The following is a 22193-nucleotide window of genomic DNA, read 5'->3' on the forward strand; positions in this document are numbered from 1 at the left end:
TAGTGAATGTTAAATAAACCTATGAATGTCTGAATAAGGCCATAAAGGTCTAACAATCCTATCTTTATGGCTTTCAATGGACTAAACTAGTAAGGGTCTGGAAGGACTTGATCTTAACTTGAATTTGCTTGCCAAGGCACTAACTTATTGAAATGGCTCGACAAAGTTAATGGAACTCAGAATATAGAGATTTCAAGTTCAATTTGACTATAAATTTAGAGGTTCTAGGAAACTCGAGACACTAAAATGTCAATTGAAAGGATCAAACAAAAGATTGCCCGGAAGATGATCATCCTATGTCTATAAAGAACTGCATAAAAAGGAGTCTAAAAGATTAAACTTTCCTGGACCTATTAGTTGTAAAGGGTTATGAATTTGAATTTTGAATAATAAATCTTATTTAAGTATGTTTTTGAACCATAACACAACATTTTTTAAAATATGTTTACATACATATTTAAACCTAATTTTAACTATTTTTTTATCATGCTTCAACATGTTTGACTTATAATCAAATCTAGTTTGTTCCAAAATAAAATACTATTTCATTAAACAGTTGATATTTATTTGAGCATAGTTCTAACATAATTAATACTTCATTTGAAAAGGGTTTTTATTCAATTCAAATAAGACTTTATTCTTATTCTTAAAATGGTTGAACCTTTTACAGATAAAGTTTAACATTGTTAAAATTATGATCCGAAAAAATCCAAACATTGTTAAAGCATTATTTTAAAAAGGTGGGAACTAATATGCATACCACACAATTCTTATGTATTTACATATCTAAACCTAAACATTCAAATTTACATACTTCTCAAACTTTTACTATCTCATCAAAAATAACACATCACTATTGTACTTCAAAAATGTGTTAACACGAATCTCAATGAAATCCAACGGATTAGGAGACATGAAAGTAAGGCCATTGACGACCCAAGAAGAAAAACCAAAAATTCCATCATTGGAAGATCATAGTACTTGATTGTCTTAAGGAAAATCCTTTCAACCAAGACTTGAAGCCGACCAGACGTAAGCCTTCTAAGTCAATGACCAAAACCTATCAAGTCGAAAGATGGCACCAACCCAAAACTCGCCTCAACATCACCAACGATCTCATAAGGGTCAAGACTCTTCATCAAGAGGCTGAAAGATATATTAGGATATACTTCACGAAGATCCCAAAGAACTTTTTGTTAAGGGGTGAGCTACCTATCAGATTACAAGTATTCACTCTCTACCTAACAACCTAGTCTCATCTTAGCGATAGAAGCTTCTCATGTAGGGGTCAATAATTGACAACCGGACCAAAGTAGCCGACCAGTAGACTTAAGTTGATCGAAGCAAGTAAGGATGATCGAAGATCAACAAGAGCCGATCTGTAGCCCCAACTTAGCAAAATTAGACAAACGAGCCTTGTCGAACCAATACATGTTAATCTTAATCAACTAAGTGATATGGTAACTAAACCGATCCTCAATCACATAGTAATTTAGCTTCCAAAAGATGACCATTAACTTGACCCAATTTATATTTAGCGACTATTGTAAAAATCAAAAAGTTAAAAAAATTAGAAAATAATCTACACTAGGGGTACTACGCAAGTATGTGTATCGTTTCAAGTAATATAGGACTTTCTTTAAAACCACAATATCAATCCCACAGAGAAGCCAGGTAAGAAATCCCTTGTGCTTATTTTAGTCTACTGCTATTAGTCATTAGTTTGGAATGTCCGTTAAAGTGGTTTTCTTAATAACTATTCCTAAATTAAAATCTTAAATATAAAGATAACATATCTTGATAAATTGGTTTGGAGAATTTTGAGATGATAACGACTACCCTTCTCATGCATTAACCTAGATAAATTGTCGGAATGAAATATTTAAAGTATAATGTTTTCAGTGACAAACATGAGCATACCTATTATTTACCCTCTCTCGAGTGCAAAAAAATATTGGTTAATCCAGAGTTTAGTCCCTAAACTCGTGGTTAGGCTAGGAAGAAACTAGCTCTCACTCTATAGTACCCCTCACTTTAGGGCTAAAATTTTGCTTTAGTTTCTAAATATATGGACCAAATTGGTGATTTTAGTCTTTCACCCTAAAATCTCTAATTCTACGCCCATCAAAAATTATCTGCCTATCTATTTGTACTCCCCCTTGGATGATCACCATGAATCTTTCCAAAGTTGAGTGTGGTACTCACTAGTTGGTGAAATCATAGCTCTTCAGGGTCACTATATTTAGCAACAAATTTTAACAACACAAGTGATTAGCTTGTAAAGTAAACTAAGAGCTAGTGAAAATACCATCACATTAATAAAATATGAGAAAATTGAAGCAAATATAAATTTCTAAACATTGCTTCCATTCCATTGCAAAAGAAAAGTAAAATGAAGATAATGAGATAAGCAGTAAAAAAATTGATAGAATTACGAATAATTATATGCCAACAAGGAACATATGTCTACCTACCCTCTTTCGAGTGTATATGCACGCTTAGTATTCCATCAATTTTATGCAACTATATGCCACCTAGAAACTTTTATCAAAATAGATTACTAAGTTATATTTTCTTAACGTTTGCATTGTCGCCTAAATTATGTTACCATAACCAACCCGTAAATGTGAGTGCACTCATGTTGTGAGATCACTACTCTCCCGAGTCTTAATTTTTTTTATAACAAATTTTAACATAATATATTGGCACTTAAGTTAGGTCAATGAAGCAAAGAAGATATTACTCATCACATTAAATCAAAAACAGTTTTATCATGAAACAAATTTTCCTACTTATGCCACTGCTTCATATCGAAAGAAAAGAGTAAGGAAAAATCATAAAGCATGAATTAAATACAACAAAAAACTTCATTAAATCAAAGTAAATCCACTAGAAAGTATTTACAATAATTACAAGATAATGAAGAACATAATACTTAGTTTTTCCCTCTTAATAACAGATGAAAATCCCCCCAACAAAGTCTCCTATTGCTTAATGCAATGCTCATACAATTTCTTTACACATATCTCTCAAAATCCCTCACTAATCTTTCTAGACATTGTGGAAATCTAGATCTCCATCTCCTCTTTAAACTCACACCAAAATTCTCTCCAAAGATCCCCTCCAGACTCCTTATGAGAGGTGCCAAGCCCCTCTTTTTAAAGAGTCACAAAACAACTCATTTTTCCAAGAGACACATCTCTTCACCCAAGAGACACGCCTCTTTACTCCAAGAGCATTTCCATGTGTCTAGATTCATTTAACCACTCAATGGGGCGTGCAAGTTTTTTAGAATATTCTAGAACATCCCAAAATAGCCCAAAATTGCCAAAAAATCCGCCCCTTATCAATTTCGGGCGCCTAGGCACCGTCTTCTTTGTCGTCTGGCACCTAGGTGCCACCCTACAGGCAGCTCCACCATTATGCCCTGTTTCAGCTCCGTTTCGCCCCGTTTTAGCTTCGTTTCACTCCAAATTAGTATACCTACAAGATAAACATGAAAATAATTTTTCTTTAAAATGTAATTTTATTCAAAAATATGTGATAAATGTAAAAGAAATTAAGTATAGAAAGACATCAAAGTCTGGTCAAAATTTTTTTCCTACAAGATATGCAAGAAAACAATCTTTCTTTAAAGTATAATTTCATTCAAAAACATGTGATAAATGTAAAAGAAATTAAACATAGAAAGACATCGAAATGTGGTGGGTCAGAATTTTTTTCCTTGCTCGTTTTGACTCCAAACTACACCATTTTTGCTTCATTTTCTCCAAAAGTTCATTTCTTGTACTTGAAGCTAAACACATGCAAAAATAACTTCCTTTAAAGTGTAACACAATTAAAAATAAGCATACAAATGTATATGAAAAAGTAGTCATTTTTTAGTTGTATAAATAATCGAGCCATAGACTCATTTATATAAATGCCCAAAATACCCTCCACTGCCTCGTTAAAGCGAGGCTAATCATTTATTTAATTATATATATTGTATCCCCTCTTCTGTAAATAAGGGATGATTTTTTTAGTAAAGGCTAATCAAACACAATCACCTCCATTAATTTCAGTATACTCTTTCCACTCTCTCCATTTCTCTCCTATTTTATATTCTATTATTCATTAGGTGTGACTCTTGGATAATTTAGAATTCAACAATTGTCTTCTTGAAAGTGAAATATGTATAAATTTATAGCATAGATGTTTTAAGAGTAAATAACAAATTTTGGGCGATTCGAGTGAACTACATAAAAATTGTGCGCGACCCATGAAATTTCAAAGAATTAGACTGGATTCCAATAGACGTCGAACTATTATCCTGATCTGCATGATCTGCCCAAAATTATCTCAGGCCAAACAGAGCCAGCCAGCGTGCGAGCGAGCGAGCTATCCACACGGAATAGAAATACGGGAGAGACGGGAAGACAGGCATGGCGGTGACTAACGCCTGGGTGGTGCTGCGTTTGCCCCTTTTTCAGTCTCAATTGTGCCTCGATCCGCTCTTATCCCAGTCGCCGCCGCTTCCTCAGAGAAAAAACAGCCTTCTCGGCGATGGGGGAGCGGCTGTCCGGTGGTCCCTCTTAAGAGCCAGCCGAACCAGACCTACCGCCATTTCCTGTCGCTGCTGTAATGGCGACGAAGGAAGTTCGGAGTGGAATTGGAGCCGTTGGAGCAGTCATTTCTCGGAGACGGACCATGCCGAGAACATCACCTCCGTTCTCAAGGTAATCCATTTCCCGGCTCCTCATAACTTGTCAGCTGAGAAAGAAGTAAATAATTAAGTATTTTTTATTGAGAATTTTCGTCCTTACATGGTGTTGGCCTGTCTTTTCTATGGCGGATGCCCTGTTATGGTGTCAAAATTCTTCTTTACACTATGCGACAAGCACGATGTTCCGGTGGAAAGGAAAGAAATATATCTTTTTCTTTCTACTATCAACTGGGTTAATTATTCGGTACAATACATGTATTATGAACTGAAGATTAGAACCTGTACGAGAGGGCAACCGGGGAAAAAGTGCAGCCGACTTAATTATTGGACTATGAAGTATGAACCTCTGCCATAGCTGAGTTCTAAATGCTACAAAATTCTATAATGCACCTTGTGAATCGGGGTTCTTTGTTATTACTTGGAGTTAGCTTGAAGAAGGATAAAATTGTATTTAAAATTTCAATAAATACTAATTGTTGGTTAGTGACATGAACTATCGATCTTTCATTTTGTAGAAACAACCGCAAATTCGAGATACTGAAATCTTGCGGATATGGGGTATCATTGTTAGGGCTGACCTTGCCCATGCATTACAAAAGACCAAATAACATCTGGTTTTCTGCTGCTCTATGAGATTATCATTGTTAGGACTATTGTGCCAAACTTTTACATTGTTCATTTGAAATAATATTCTATCAGATATTAATTTAGTTTAGTCCAGTTTAAGTGAGTTTGCATCTCTCATAGGAAGCACACTGCTCTATAAGATTATCATTTTACCATTTGTAAATAGGATGCAGATTCTTTTGGTTCATTTCATGTTATCCATTTGCGATTTTTTTTTGTCAAGTTTAGTTTTCTGGGTATACTTTTTCTCAGTTACATGCCATCTATGTCTTACTGGTTAACAAGTTCTCTTGTGGTTTATTTCATGATTATATCTTTGGGACTCATAAAATTTAAATCTAGTGTTTTAAAATGGAATGCACAATGCAATGCAAATAGTTATTTTTTGTTTTAATGCTCAAGTATAAAATGAGTAATGCTTTTATTAACTAAAGCATTCATGACCCGCATACCATTTATACATGTATTTACACATATTGTACCCATTTTTTGTAATAATTTTAAGAAAATATAATGATACATGTAGTGATAATTGTGAACTATGAATTAATTAATAATTTAATTAAAGATTATATAAATTGAAAAGGAATATGAGGCATATACTTAATTTGAAGATGGTCTTCAAAAGTGAGCATGCAAATTTTAATCTTTTATTCTTTGCATACTAATTAACAAAGGATTAAAGGAAATTAGTTAATTAATATAAATCTAATGAATTTCCAGATTGCAGAACCATATTAAAGGCATCATTTTTTGTTCAAAACAAAAGCTGAAGTTAAAACACATAAAATTTCATCCTTAAACACCTATCAAGTTTCCTAAAGGGAAATTTGTAGCCATCATTCTCTTTGGCTTGACATATGCTTTTATATATATTTTTTTTTCCACTACATGTATGCACTCACTCACTCGTTGACAAACGCACAAGTGCGAACATACACATAGATAAGTATATATATGTATATATATGTATATATATATATGTATATACATGTATATATATGCATGATGGAGAACCCCTGGTTTGATTCCTTCGCGGTCTTTCAATCCATCCTCTTGTGATCGACGACGTTGTTTTCATACTCGACTACGACGACGGACTTCGCACTCCTTTACGATCGTCGTATTCTCTTTCGGTCGCGGTTCTTTTCTGCTTCTGCGGCGTCTTCCTGCTTTTGCGGTGTTTTCCTGCTTAGGCGTCTTCGCTTTTGCGGAGCCGTCTCGTCCTTCGCGCCATGGTTTCTTTTCTGCGCGGCTTCGGTTTGTACTCTGTCGAGCTGTGACTTCTTCGCATCCGTCATCTGCAGTCTGCGGTTCCTGTCTTCAGCTGCGCTGCTTCGCCCCGACCACTTGCTGGGCTTTCTTGCTGCTATGATGGAGCTTCCTTCTTCTTCAGTTGAATTTGACAAAATCTCATTTGCCCACGTTGTGGGTAATCCTCAGGGGGAGATGACAGTTATTTTCCCCTCAAGTTATAAAGAGAATCGTGATGGTACAAGTAGCTGCCCCTTTATTAAGAATATAAGCAGGAAGAGTGGTAAGACAACACTTTTTTTTTCTCCGAGTCAGAAATTTCAACCCTTACTGACAAATTCAAGTTTGCTCTCATCGGAAAATTTCATTGGGGACACCCACCTATGGAGTTATCAGGAAAAGTTTTGATGATCTCAAGCAGGAAAGTGGAAAATAGGGCTCTTGGATGGGAGACATGTATTAATTCAGTTAACCGTACCTGAAGACTACACTCCGATCTTCTCCAAAAAATATCTTAATATTGTTGGTAAATCAATGAAGTTACTTAAGTGGTCTACTGATTTTAATCCCAATCATGAACCTCCTACTATACTGATATGGTTTAGTCTACCTGGTCTCAAGATGCACTTTTTTCATCATCAGGTTCTTTAATCTATTAGTGTCATACTTTGGAACCCTATGAATCTAGATCTACCCATTTTCAACCTTACCAGACCTTATGTGGCCAGAATACTTATAGAAAGAGATATTACTTTGTCTGATGTTACTGAAGTCTGGTTGGGCACAACGCATAATGAATATTGGGAACAAATCGTCATAGAGCATCCTTTTTGTTCTCATTATAAGATGTTTGGGCATACTCTTAATAAATGTCATAAGCTTCATCCTAATTTAAAATCTAAAAAATCAAGTTAATAAGGATGGATTTAAGGATATATGTGCTCCATCTGGAGAGGAAACTACCACAGGACAGAATTTGGTGTATGATTCTATTGCTCCTGTGGACCCTCCCCTTGAAAATACTGTTTTTGTGATCGATGAGAAGCTAGATGGCCATGCTGAGCAACCTACACTTTTAACCCTATTGAAAATAATAATGAAGGACCCCTACCTACACAAACTAAGAATCGGGAGAATCTTGTAGCTCTCCAGGAAGTATCAGCGGTAGAGACGACTACTCTTACCTCACATACACTTGTGGGCACAACTGTTGACAATCTTTCTATTGCTGCACTACCACCTCATCCGAATGAGCAATAATCTTTGGATGAGAAATGACAAGTCTACACTTACAGGAGGAAGAAGAAGAATGGAGATCTACTTGAGCTAAGAAATTTATGGATAATACTCTAGTTACTTCGGGCAATGGTACACACCTCACAAATCTGTTAGCTGGTTTCTTTCCGAGAATTAGAGGCAGAGGCAGAACTAAAGTGGGTCGACCTGGTTGATAATTTATGTACCATCTTTTTTTGGGTTTTAATTTTCCTTTTTTTCTTTTTGTGTGTGTTGTACCGTATGTGTTGGGTGTCTATTTGGATCCACTCATACAACCTACTATGCTCTTTTCTCTTTAATATAGTTGCCCTTGGGCTTTATATATATATATGTGTTAGCTGTGTTGTTTCAATTGACTTTGCCAAGGTCTTGGTTCTTGGTTGTGGGGAGGAGTCTCCCAACATAAATACATTCCAACCAACCCAGAGCGGAACCCTAGTCTTAGGCCTGAGGATTGAAGAATGCTGCTTGGCCTTCAACTCGGCTAGGCGAATTGGTAGGACTACATGGGTGGAGGACATCTTAACTCAATGATTAGCTCGTTTCCATGTTCGCACAAAGAAACAGGGGACTGTTGACTCTCAATATAATTTCTTAAAGATATGAAAAGAAGGATATTAAGCATTATGACTGCCAAAAGAGGTGGAGCCTCTGGCTTTGCCTGTAGGTTTTGACTCTCGAGGGGTCATCTTGGAGCCAGAGCAAGGTTGTAATTTTCCTTTCTCGGGATAAATGTATGAAAAATTATTTCCTTTCTCAACTTTCGCTTCTATATAAAGAAGAGGTCAAACAGTTAAAAATGGACCTTCTTCTCCTGGGTATTTTCACCATAGAGCAACTCTTTTTCTATTGTTCTGTTGTTCTTCCAAAGCTTCATTTTCCTCCTCTTTCTTGCTCTAATCTAGGGCATGTCCATGGATAATTTGTGATTCAACATGTGCGGTGAGCGTGGAGCGTGTCACAAACTATAATAGAAACATACAAAGACCCGAAATGTTTGGACAAAGAAGCATCGGTTCACATGGATGAAACGAGGGAGTTTGTGACGTAACAATTAGCGGAGTTTGAAACATGGATGACTAGAATGGTGTGGGAGGCATTAAGGAAAAGCATAAACCCTATACAACATTACAAAACTTTAAGAAAACATTTGCAACATTATAAAAGTATAAGATGAAACAAAACCTCCTAAAATGCACGTTTGGGACACAAATGGGCAAGTTTCTTGGTTTTTTTTCTTACCCCAAAAGACATTAAAATGAACTCTAAGATGGTGCTAGTGATCCTCAATATGCCCTTTCCTATCATCTTAAAAGAACCGACACTTTGCATTGAGCTGCTTAATTTCACAGACGGGGGGAAAATGTTTGTCCTTCTTCAAAAAGTTGTGGAATGCCCAAAAATTTATCTGGGGTGAAGTTTGTGAAGAAGCATTTGGATGCCTGAAGACTCTTTTAATTTTGTCACCTTTGTTACATAGACCTAGGCTCGAGGAAAAACCACTTTTGTACTTGGTAGTGGGCGATGTGGCAGTAAGCTTACTTTATCGCGTTCCAATGAGAAATCTATCAACAATTCTTTATATACCATACTAGCAATGTTTTGAATGCCATCGAGCGGAGAGACTTGAGATGTAGAAATTAACTTTAGCTCTCATTATAATAGAAATAATTTTGAGGCATTATTTTCAACTGCATTCAATTTATGTTGTTACTAATCACCCTCTCAGGTTTGTACTCGCAAAACTCGACCACTCAGGTAGACATCTTAAATGTTCGGTCATGTTGAGCGAATTTGATCTCTCCTTCTCGCCTTGAACTATTATCAAGGAAGAGGCGCTCATCGAATTCTTTGTGAACCTCCCCCTATCGTAACATGCGCAATGAAACATTGCATGTTGAGAAAATTATATGGAAACTCTCTGTGCACAACTCTACCAACACACAAGTTCAACAGGAACTTTCATACCACAGGCTTTATAAGTCCGTTCTCTCTTGACCAACATTCATGCCGAATATGAGGCTCTAATCATTGGCCTACGTTTTGGCATAAGAGTCGACATCGGACACCTCACAACTTATTTAGACTGCCTATAGGTTGTTTGTCTGTTGAACGTTGAATGCAAGGTAAGGGAGGAAGCATCGTTGAGATACTTGAACAAAGTTAATTCCGAGATAGGGAAGCTAAAATACTTTAAAATCGAGTACATTCCAGGAGAAGAAAATTAATTTTCCGACCTCCTATCAAAAATGGGAAATGTGAATGGAAAATTGATGCTAGAGTATTGCTTTGGTATGAACATGCAAGGTTTATAGTTGAGGAAGCATCAGTAATTTGTAAGGATGGAGTTGTAAGGGTGGAATTGTAAAATTGAATCTTACTAGGTGAGCAATTTTTTTATTGACATTTAGCTGGAGTAGAACTAACTGTACAGCCTTCCTTGAAATTATTGAAAGATTTATTATGCTTCATGCTAGCACCAATTAATGGAATAAAGTGACTGCCCTGGTGGTGCTGCTGCAGATCTATAAGAAGTTATACTAATAAACTCTCAAATTGTGTGTTCCATTTTATTTCCTAACTTGAAGTTCTCATCTTCTAATCATTATGAAGTGCTATTATAAATAATTTACTTTTGCGCTGTCTTAGTTTTCACTTGAGGTTTTCTTGGTAAGCACTGACATTATGTAGTGATTGAGATATTTGTCCCATTTAATAATTTATTTAATATTCTGTTAAACACTTCACCATTTGCTGATTTTTTTTTTTCAATTTCAACAAAAGTGGTATTCTGAGTCATAATTTTAGCAATTTTATGATGTTGGGAAGTTTTTTACTTTTCTAATAGTCTCAACTTGAAGATGCTATCGAGAATGAAAACTTTGCGGAAGCTTCCAAGCTGAAGGCAGATCTTACTGAAGCGACATCCAAGGATGTTGTAGCAGAAGTTATGTCTGAATTGAGGGTGAGTTCATTATTTCATTTACTTGACATCTTTTTTTCTTGAACTCTCAATTTTCTGAATAGTTGCGTTGGTTAACTCACAGAGTGCTATAGAAGATGAGCGTTACCATGATGCATTAAAATTATCTAGGCTTCCAACTGGTCTCGTAAGTTCTTTCAGTGATTTATCCGTTTTGGTTATTGTTTGCCATTCACTATATGCGCCTCTGAACAATATTCATTTATTTCCAATATCATATAGACATTCTGGATAGAAAATTTTTCCGATCTTCTTTCCCAGGAAACAAAAGAGTAATGCTAATAGTAATTTTTGTATTGTAGTGTACATCTTATGTGCTTTACGTATGTTTGTGCATACTGCTGGTTTTGAGCATGATGTCATGACTTATATTTTGATGAGTTTCATGGAAATGGAACCTTGAACTCTCTTAGTGGATGTAGAAGTTCATCATCATAGAAAGACATGGTATTATATGAGTGTATGTAAAAATGCATGTGCCACTTGAGTAAACCATTTTAGTGAGGAAGAAATATTGGGAGAATGGAGATTTTCTTCAAATTGCTTACAACAACACATTTTTATGAAGGATTTCAGACGTGCATTTAAGAGTGCTGACATTTTGTATGTTGTATTCAAATCCATGTGAATTTTGCTATGCATCAAATTTTGCAACTCCTTTGTTACAATTTGTTTTAAGCTCTTTGTTGCATATAAATATACTTCTGATAAGTCACTACTTAGTTGGACAAAGTCAGGTTAAAGCTTCTCAGTAACATGCCATATTTATTGGAAATAGATAACATCTGCAGAAGTCTGCAAGCAAGCCTATGTTTTAGCAGTAAAATATTAAATTTCAGTGTGAGATTATGATATTTTTTGTATGATAATTGCTCTTTTACGAAGCTTGTATTTTGCTTCAGACAAGAAAGTTTGTTTAGCTCCATTGATTCTGATCAGGTTGGTTGGTGGGTAGGCTTTCCAGAGGATCTTGATAACCCTTTTGGTAGAATAGTACGGATAACACCTTCTGTTGGGAGATTTGTGGGCAGGAGTTATAGTGCAAGGTGTGATTTAATATGTTATTGCTGCATTTTGAATTTGCTATCACAAGGTACTGATAGTTATCTATATTCAGACAACTGCATACAGGAAATTCAGGGACCCCTCTTTTTGAAATCTTCTTGGTCAAAGATAGTTACGGGGAATACATAATGCAGGTATTATTATGAAAAGGTTCGTTTGACTGTAAAATATAGTAATATCAAATAAACTTTTAATTTAATGGTGGAATTTTTGCCAGGCAGTAATCTTGCAACCGGTTAAAAGAAATTCCAATCTTAGTTCTAAAACTGGAGAGAGTCCCACCAGTGATTCTGTGGCGACATCCCTTGAAAGGAAAACTACGGAAGAGGATGGCACATATAAACCCAACGAAGAATCATCAGAGAAAGTTGATCAAAGCATCATCTCCAAGGAATCTAATGAAGAGGGGTTAAAAAGTGTAATTAATTTTCTCAAAGAAAGAAAGCCCGGGTTTAAAGTCAAGGTCTTGAATGCCAACAGATCTGAAGAAGAAAAACCACAAACAGAATCCGTAGAGAAATTAAATCAGGAAAATGATGAAAAAAGTGCTACACATGAAGATTCCAAGCAAGAAAGTAATCTTGAGAACATGCAAGATGATGTTGTTCCCTTTAATGCGGACACTGATCCTACCGAAGGTGACAGAGACATGGCTGTGAAACTTTTTATTGGTGGGGTGTTTCACAACACTGAAGATGTTTTGTCAAAATCATTTACCCGTCTTCCAGCAGAACTTAAAGGCATGGAAAGAGATTCATTTGTACTCCATAATACTGGAAGTAATGATGATCCAGATATGGAGGAGCAAAAAGCAACAAGAGTCAAGTTTGCAGCAATTGCTGCTCAAGCTGCCTCAGATCTTATGCCCCCTGAAGTTGCAAGGGCCTGGAGCATGGATAAAACCAAGGTGAGAACATTTTAATTTGTAGATTATCTAAAGTATAAAGCTGTCCAACTTGACGTTTCCAAATTTATCTGTTTGATGTAAGGACCCTACTCATAAGACCAACAAAGTGCAAGCAAGGTAAAAAATAGGGAGACGAAAGAGAAATGAGCTCTGAGACTAAAATTCTACTATAATAGATTTAAATACAAGTGAATGTCCCTGAAATACTTCTTTGACCCTATATTTATGATGTTTTCGGTGCTACACGAAAAGCTATATAAGAGAAATCAAAACTAAAGTAGAAAAGTTGTATAAAATAATAAAATTATATTCATAATTACATGAGACGTATAGCCTAAAGAGTATGTAGCTAAGAAAATATAGAAGTATACTTTGACAAGTGATAGATGGATATCAGGGGTGTCAAAAATTTACTCGACATGCCAACATGACTCGAATTCAACTCACAAAATTCGGGTTAGGTTTGACCCAAATATTTTTCGAGTCGAGTTGGATCAGAGAATTCGACCCGGTTTTTTTTTCTGGTTGGGTTCAGGTTTAATCTGAAATTCTAATCATGATCCGAATAAGCACGAAAGTTCATATTGTGTTCGGGTTAGCGGGTCAAGCTTGGGTTCAGGTCGGGTTTGGGTCTTAGTATTTGAACCATTTATTATTCCGGTCAGGTTTGGGTTGACTCTATTTGGGACGGGCGGAATTGACATCCCTTGTGGATACCTGATTGCTAGAGTATGTGCCTTGGAAGTCAGGGTTGTCATGTGGTTTGATTTGTTGAAGTTGTTGATAGTATGTTGGGGCGAGTGTCCTCTACTGACAAGCGTAAGTAACTCCAAGAGTGAATGGGGCTAGCAAATTTATAGGTTGGGTAAGTTGTTGTGCTCGGGCTAGTTGCTAAGATCTCATGCAATCCAAAATGGTCTTGATGAATTTTTATAGGAGTGTGATGAGTACTTGATAGCTTGGGCATGCACTATTTTCTTGGGAGATTTCACATTAGCTCCGAGGTAGTTTTGTTGGATCTTTGTAGATCAGGCGCTCTTCATTTAATCCATCGAGTTGTTTTATCCTCGTTTGGTCTTAACTACTTTTAAGCTTTTTTGGTATATTATTAATGCCTTGATTCTATAGTATCTTTGGAGGGCTAGTACATAAAGTACAAGAAAATGAATAAAATATCTAATAATGTTGAGCTAACAAATTAATCAAAATGTAATTTTTATATATATTTTTTTTTGCTTTTTATAAAAATGAATTCTATAAATATCTCGTTTCCCATGAATAATTCTTCATCCTTTAATTTGATATTTTCCTTCTCCTGGATTCATAAAATGGGCTAGGAGGCTTTTTGTAACTAACATTGAAAGAATGTTACAACTGAGAAACAAAGAAACGCTCAACAAAATCTAGGAGATATGTCTTCCATTGCTTCCTTGATAAAAGATAAAGAATGAGAAGATTGATGAAAATGGTAGAATAGAGGATGTAGTTGAATATTTTAATGTAAGTAATTTTCTCAAGAGGCAAGTGGAGGTTTCTCTCGACCAAGCACAACTTCGATTGAATATTTGAATAGATCTTTCAGGATGTTTTGGCTGCACTCTAAGTAGTTCATGAGGGCCACCAATAGGTCGACCTATCAGCATGCACAACAGTTAGATCACAAGGATGGTGTTCTTCAGAGAAGAATGCACCAGTGAATGACTTTGTAGGATTGCCAATTCATGCTAGACCCTCAAATTTGAATCAGTGAAGAATGTGGCGCTCCACTTTACATGTTGACTTCCAATTTTGTGAAGTTAAAAGGAACTTCGATCAAATATGTCTGCAGAGATGTATAAGCTCATGCTACATGTAAGAAGCAAAGTGCAAGAAGAGAAATAAAGAAAAAGGGAAAATGAATGTTGAGGCTTTAGAATCTCATTATATTAAATTTAGATATAAGAGAATGTCTTCCAAAAATGGCCCTTTTACTCTATAATGACCTTATGATTATAAGATTTCCGGTGCTATAATAGAAATTACATATATAAATAAAATAATATATTTTTAATTACATGAAGCATCTAGCCTAACAACTCTGCGTGGTAGCCAGGGTTGAGTAGCCAACTTGTTGAAAAGTCAGATAGTTTGTAAGGGCAAGTAACCTCTACTTGTGGGTATAAGTTACTTTGAGAACAAATCGGGTGAGTGGTTCTATAGCTTGTGTGACTGCTTTTTTATGTTAGGGCGAGTTGCCAAGAACTTTGGGAATCGAAAATGACCTTTGACAATCACTCCAAGAGTTTGGTGACTCTTTAGATCATTGTGAGCACCTGATGACTCGGGCGATTGCATATTTCCTCGGGCAAGTTTACACTATTTCTAAACTGGTTTTAGTTGTTTTTGTGAATCTACTTTTCATTTTGGTTCGCTGAGTTGTGCTATATTGGTTAGGTAATAACCTGCAATAATTAATATTAAACTTTTTTATATATATTTAGTTTACTGATTCTCTTATGTTTTAACTGGATAAATGTAAAAAAAACAAGAGAATGAATACATATCTTGTTCTAATCTTGCCATGTCAGCAAATTAATCAAAATTTAATCTTTTTTAATCTAAATTATTATGGTATTTTATGTAAATGAATTTCATTAATATCTCATAGCACCTTCGATGATTTATTCATCCTTGAAAATGATATTTTCCCTTTCATTGGTTTATGGATTTTGCTGGTGGCTTTTTGGAACGGACATTTCAAGAATGTTAGTGTAGAGAAACAAAGAAATGAAACCTCAAAAAAAATTTTGGGGAGTTGTCTTCTACTCCTCCCTCGAAGGAAATAGAGAAGGAGGTTGATGAAGGCAGAAGAAATGATGATGTGGCTGAAATTCCAAATATAAGAGATTTTCTCTGAAAGCTGTATTCACCCTCTTAAGCTGGTAGAAGTTTCTCCCCGCCAAACACAACTTGGATTGAACCTCGAAGTACTTCTTTCAAGATGTTCCAGTGGTAACAAAATGGTTTGATGAGGGTGATCGGGTGGTCGGCTTGTTGGCATGCCTCACAATTAGCATGACAAAAGTTGAAAGTTGTTGAGGGGATTAATAAAATTGAGCTCTCTATTGAATCTAGGATGATTTAGTTTGAGAACTTGGCTGAAAGATTTGTTGCATTGGGAATCATTCCGAAATTGTTAATAACTTATGAGAGTAGCTTGACAATTTGAAGAATGAGGTGCTTATGCTATGCAGAACTACAAGTTCTCGGGTAAATCAATTTGTTGTTGGTCTCAAGATTATAACTCAACACTTCATTTGAAGAGGCTTAAACTTCAAAGAGTTATTTTCTAATCCTATGGTGGAAAATTTGTTAGGTAGAGCAACTTCTCTTGTTGTTAAGCTTGAGAGTGCAATGATGTTTAGTATTTGCCACATTTGATGTACATTGAATCCTATGATAAATTTATAATTTTAATCTTTATTTGCCATATTAATTATGTGACTTATGTCTTTTTGAATTTACTATATTTATTAACAATCTGGCAATGTGAATCATAGAAACGATTGCACAACACATTAGATTCCACTTTTTTCCCTATAAATTGCTTGTAGCATAGCTCATTTGAAGTTTTCCTTTCTTTCTCTTAAGCATTTGAGGGTTCTCATTTTGAGCTTGAATCAAATTGATCTCTTTTCTTGAACATCTTTCATATTGTCAAATACATTACTTTCTTGTATTGAGCACTTCTTAAAGATGGATTGAATCCTCTCTAATTTGTGTGAAGTACAATGTGAATTCACCGATAAAAAGTAGTTCACTTTGAATTCTCATCCTGGGCTACTTCTGTACTAGAATAAAATAGATAGAGCTTTGCTTTTGTAAGAATTAAATTAGATTTGGACTGCAACTCCTTTTCTTCGAAACAATAGAAGTGAACATTTGATCCTATGAGGTGTTATCCACACAAATTGTTTCTAGCTCACTAGCGAGTATAGTCATGCTCTAGTGGAGTGGTCGATTAATTTCCTTTTTTTTATGTTCATTGCCCAGGCTTTTGAAGATAAATAAAAGGCTTAGAAAGTAAGTTCGGGAATTTGAATAAGAATTTCTTTTTTTGTTAAGATGGACAAGGATGACCTTGCAATACTAGTTTGAGTGAGATTCCATCCATCAAATTGGTTCCTCTACAAGCATCCTTGAAGGATAATAACTTTTACATCAATTTATTGGATAATGAGATGAACTGTGTTTCTTACACATCCTAAGCATTCATTTTGGTGGCACTTTCACTTGAACGACGGGCAACTAGCAAGCTTTTAGGCGAGCATTATTAGAGAATTCTCCTTTAGGAAAATTTTTTGTATTGCTGGAAACTTAATCTTTGTGTGATTATTTTTAGTATTTTGTTCAACAATTCTAATGTTGTCGTATTGTGTAAAACAGATGTTAAGTTACTAGAGGTTGCGCCTGAGAAGTAGCTGAGTCCATGCTGCTGAAAAAAAAGTTGTGGGTAGTGTTGAGTGTCGATGAGGAGCTGTCGGTGTTAGTGATAAGTGGCTTTGGATATTCCCTTTACTTTTGATTGTGGCAGTTGCATAACCCTTTTAAGCGGGAAGCCTGATAAGATTTGCTGTTGAGTATAAGCAAAGCCTGGAAGGTGAAGGAGAATTACTTAGAAGATTCAAACAAAGCTATAAGAACAAGCTTATTGCATGTTGTTGCATGTTGGGACAACAAAGAAAAAATTATCATAGATGCAAGTGTTGATCCATTAATGTCGAACAATAAGTTAACTGTGATAACTTTTGATCCTAATCTTGCCATGTTCTGTGAATATCTTCACAATTAACAGGACATGGATGACTTTGCAATATTAGTTTGTGTGAGATTCCATCCATCCAGTTGGTTCCTCTACAATTATCCTTAAAGGATAGCAAATTTTACATCAATTTATTGGATAATGAGCTGAACTGTCAAATTTGGAGCGAAAATGACCAAAATCTGGAGATTTGAACTAGGCCGCCGACGTCCCAAGCATTGATTTAGGTGACACTTTCACATGAATGATTGGCAACCAGTAAGTTTCTAGGCGATCATTATTAGAGAATTCTCCTTTTTAGTAATGCTGGAAACTTAATTTTTGTGACTATTTTTAGTATTCGGAGCAACAATCCTAATGTTGTCATATTGGGTAAAATTGATGTTCGCAACAATCCTAATGTTGTCATATTGGGTAAAATTGATGTTAAGTTACTAGAGGTTGACCCTGAGAAGTAGCTGAGTCAATGCTACTGAAGAAAAAGTTGCGGGTAGTGTTGAGTGTCAATGAGAAGCTATCGGTGTTAGTGATAAGAGGCTTTGGATATTCCCTTTATTTTTTATTGTGACAATTGCATGGTCCCTTTAAGCGGGAAGCCCATTAAGATTTTGTTGTTGAGTATAAGAAAATCCTGGAAGATGAAGGAGAAGTATTTAGAAGATGAGGAACAAGCCTATTGCATGTTGTTGCATGTTGTTGCATGTTGGAACAAAAAGAAAAAAATATTATAGATGCAAGTACTGATCCATTATCGTCGAACAATAAGTTAATTGCGACAACTTTTGTTCCTAATCTTGCCACGTTCTGTGAATATCTTCACATATACCTACAAAAATACCGACAAGAGGCTTGCATGTCCTTCATGAGGCGATTGGTGTCTACATGATTGCACCTTTTTTCTAGCGAAGTCGTATAAACACATGGTAGAAAGATTAATAATTTGATGACCGGTTGGATTAACGGAAATAGGAGAATTCAACTTTTTAGAGAATTTGCACTACAAGTAAAGTTCTAAACAATTTTATAGAATATTTCAAAAATTACACAGCTCGGGCGAGTATTGAGAAAAATATTATCATAGAGGCAACATATTACAAATCTTCAAATGAATCGAGGACTATTGAGTTACACAACATAATTATCTTTTGAAGTCTTTTCTTGCCAATTCAAAATCTATTAGAATAGAAATGACCTAGTTATTTATACATACATAGCTTCATTCCCTTGGCTAGAGGAGTTTTTAAAGAAATCAAAGTCAGATCATCCAAGTACTCAACAAATTGAATCTGTTAAATTCATAAGATTTGTTAAATATCAAGACTAAGTGGTAAGTTTCAGGAAGACATTACGTTTTGTTTAGAGGGGTTGGTGGATTAAATGTAATAAATTATACCTAGCACAATTTGATTTTGTTTTATGAAATTCCTGATTATATCTGTAGGTCAAGGAGAAGCCTAAAGATGAAAATAAGGAGCATGTGCCAATAGTCACTGGTCATGCGTTTAAGCGTGATACTTCAGCTATACTATTGCATTTTATATTTTGACTTTCCATATAGAAAAAAATGTGTTTTACTAGTATTTCTCAACCGTCATGAAAAATATATATATATATATATATATATTTTTGAATTTTTAAAATGTTGAGTTATCAATTTATCTTAATATAGAGTTGCATGAATCTATATTGTTTTGCCAAGATATGTGAGTTTCATTACTAGATATTCATGTTAATGGGCCTATATTAATATTTCATTTTAATTTTATGTCTTTGATTTTTGTTGTCATTCGGGATGGGCCCTAACTTCCACCAAACGTTTAGACTTTGTGGGTGTAATCATCTAAACTCGCTAGTTGAATATCTCAGGCTTTATTGAATGTGGATTTCATCGTAAATGGGAGACCTTAGACATTTTTGAAAGTTTGTAAATTGCTTGGACCTTTTTAATGTTCAAGTAAAGCTAGTATAATCACATGCTAGTGCTGAATTTATAAATGAATAGTGATGCCAAGTGATAAAGAGAAATTCCTTAAATATATAATAGTTTACTAATCTCACGTGAATTCTATGAGAAGAGCTGATATGGCTTGAATTGAGATGTTGAAAATTCATGAGCTCGTATATAATTGGCTTTTTATTGAAAATACTCGTGCTTGAGTTCTCTAAGTATATTGCTATTGCTAGTGAGAGATAATGAGCTTCTAAATTATAGAAATTTTTTCTTGGTGAGATCTTGATGAATATTGAGGCAATCTTCAAATTTTACTCGAATTTTTTTGAAGAGCTCCTAAAATATATCAAATGTAGAAGGTGGTTTCTGAATGGTGAATTGGCAAGTTCTTGATTGATTTTGTAATCATGAGTTGCTATTTTGTACATACAATTTTTGTCGATAGAATAAGTAGAATTCTAGGATATTTTGAATCTTGAAAAGCAAAGTTCTTATTTTCATTATTGAACTAAAAGTTAACAAACAATAAAGATATTTAAGTCTCTTTTTATTATGGTTCTTTGGATATTTCTTCTTCTTTGCAATAAAACCCAAGCCTTAAGTTTAGCATATGGGCGACTTCATAAGTACCATTTGTCTATCTATTTAGGGGATTTTTTCTTCTCTTGTAGAGGGTACTTTTTGGAGTAGTCCCTAACCTTAGATCACTCTAGTCCCAAACTCTTATCTTTTTTCTATTAAGCAGTTACTCAACGTACAAGTTTTTCCATTTCTAATCAATATTCTTGCCTCGAAGTTGGCTAGCCTTGAGTTCAAAGGTTTTCCTATTGTATTTTTGAGTCTAGATTATTTCTTGCATTTTTTTATTGCTTATTTATTTATCTAATGCCTTAAAAAATAAAATTATTACAAGAGGGGAATGAGTTCATAATCATCAATTTTTATGCAATTTGGTGAAAGCTTACAGGATCCCACATTTGTCGATGCTTTGGTGAGTAGGCTTTCTAGATTTGCTATTTTCTCCTTCCTACCTGGTTGCTCTACTTCTCAGTTGCTCTACTTCTCAGTGTTTAGCATATAATTTTTTACATCAATTCATGATTACTATGCTCGAAAGCATGTTGAATTCAAATATGTCCATAGGGATGTAGGAGCCTACTCATAAGACTAACAAGTGCAAGCAGAGCATAAAATAGGGAGATAAAAGATTAAGGAGTGTTGAGGCTCTATAATTTCACTATAGTACTTTTAATTACAAGATAATGTCTTTAAATGATGTTCTGATCTTGCATTTATAAAATTTTGAGTTCTGCAAGAGAAGCTATATAAGGAGAATAGATGTTATATAGGAAAAAGATGCATAAAGAAATAAAAGTGTATTCTTAATTATATAAGGTGTGGAGCTGAAAGAGCTTGTTGATAAAAAAGTACAAAAGTACAGGTGGAAAGTGACACATGGACAATTGACTATTGGATTCTCTGCCTTGGTGGTCGAAGTTGACTTGTTGGAAAAGTTTTTGATAGTACGTTGGGGGAATGACCCTACTGGTGGGTATAAGTGACTCCGAAAGTGAACTTGGCATGTGCTTCTTTAAGTTGGGGTGAGTTGCCGATATCTCTAGCAAGTTTAGGATAGTATTTGGCAAGCTCTTCTATGAGGGTGGTGAGTCGCCAATAGCTTAGGTTGGCACTATTTTCCTTGGACGTGTTCTCACTGACTCCTAATGGGTTTTGGTGGATTTTCATAAGGTTCAACCCTTTTCGTTTTGAATTGTGAAGCTGTTTTTTTTTATTTATTTGGCATAAATTGCAACATCTGTTTTTAGTATTTTGGGTATACACAACTTATTCATGGTTGTTAAAGATGATATATCTACCTACACATGCTTTGTGGCAATTGTGAAATATACTGTTTTGCTAAAGATTATGTCAGTTTTGGAGCAAATTAATTATAGTTATATTCACTAAAAGTAGATCAAGAGCATGATGTGGAGATAATTTGAAGATATTCCATCATTGAAGGAAACAATTTATGTATTTCTTTTTTTTGTAAAAGAGTTGTAGCTTATGATTGAATTCTTTTTCAAAGAATTTTTTTTGTAAATCAAAATAGGCAGATTCACAAAGCAAAAACTTGTCAAACCTCCCCATCGAGACAAATCCAAAGCAAATTTGGCAATTCCAAAGTGAATTCAACAAATTCAATTGAATTTGATGAGCTCAATGCAAACTCAACAAGGCCTCAATGGGGCTTGCGCTTAAGTAGGGCTTGTGAAACCTGCCTCTTTAAGTTAGTGTGACAAATGTTAAAAAAAAGAGGAAAAAAGAGAAATAAATTATATGGGAAAGTGTTCGCCAAGTTTGATCCAAGTCATAAAATTTTGATTTGATGTTCGTCAACTTTAAACTTGAATGGTTGTTTAGGCCAAAAATAGAAAAGTTTTTCCTAAATATGAACTTGGCTAATTAAGAGGAATAGAAGCTAACTTTCTTTACATATCATTACATTTAGAGGTATTGACACTACTTCTGATAGAAGTGCTAAGGCCACAAAATAGATTGATAGTCTATGCTTATTGAAGTCACATTTTATTCTTAAAACTTAGCTTGAGTCTCATTATA

The 22193-nt window shown here is 35.0% G+C and overlaps 1 protein-coding gene across 1 annotated transcript in view; it reads left to right on the forward strand.

Annotated features, from left to right (window-relative positions):
- Positions 1-4236: 4236 nt before the first annotated feature.
- LOC110037212 (protein EXECUTER 2, chloroplastic) overlaps positions 4237-22193 on the forward strand; it is a 30942-nt gene continuing 12985 nt past the window's right edge. The window contains exons 1-6 of the mRNA XM_020741802.1: positions 4237-4718; positions 10713-10829; positions 10912-10974; positions 11787-11893; positions 11965-12046; positions 12130-12819. Of these exons, the coding sequence (XP_020597461.1) occupies positions 4425-4718; positions 10713-10829; positions 10912-10974; positions 11787-11893; positions 11965-12046; positions 12130-12819 (1353 nt within the window). The 5' untranslated portion in view covers positions 4237-4424. The remainder of the gene's footprint in view (positions 4719-10712; positions 10830-10911; positions 10975-11786; positions 11894-11964; positions 12047-12129; positions 12820-22193) is intronic.

This window comes from Phalaenopsis equestris, unplaced genomic scaffold, assembly GCF_001263595.1.
Source record: "Phalaenopsis equestris unplaced genomic scaffold, ASM126359v1 Scaffold216909, whole genome shotgun sequence".
Taxonomy (NCBI): domain Eukaryota; kingdom Viridiplantae; phylum Streptophyta; class Magnoliopsida; order Asparagales; family Orchidaceae; genus Phalaenopsis; species Phalaenopsis equestris.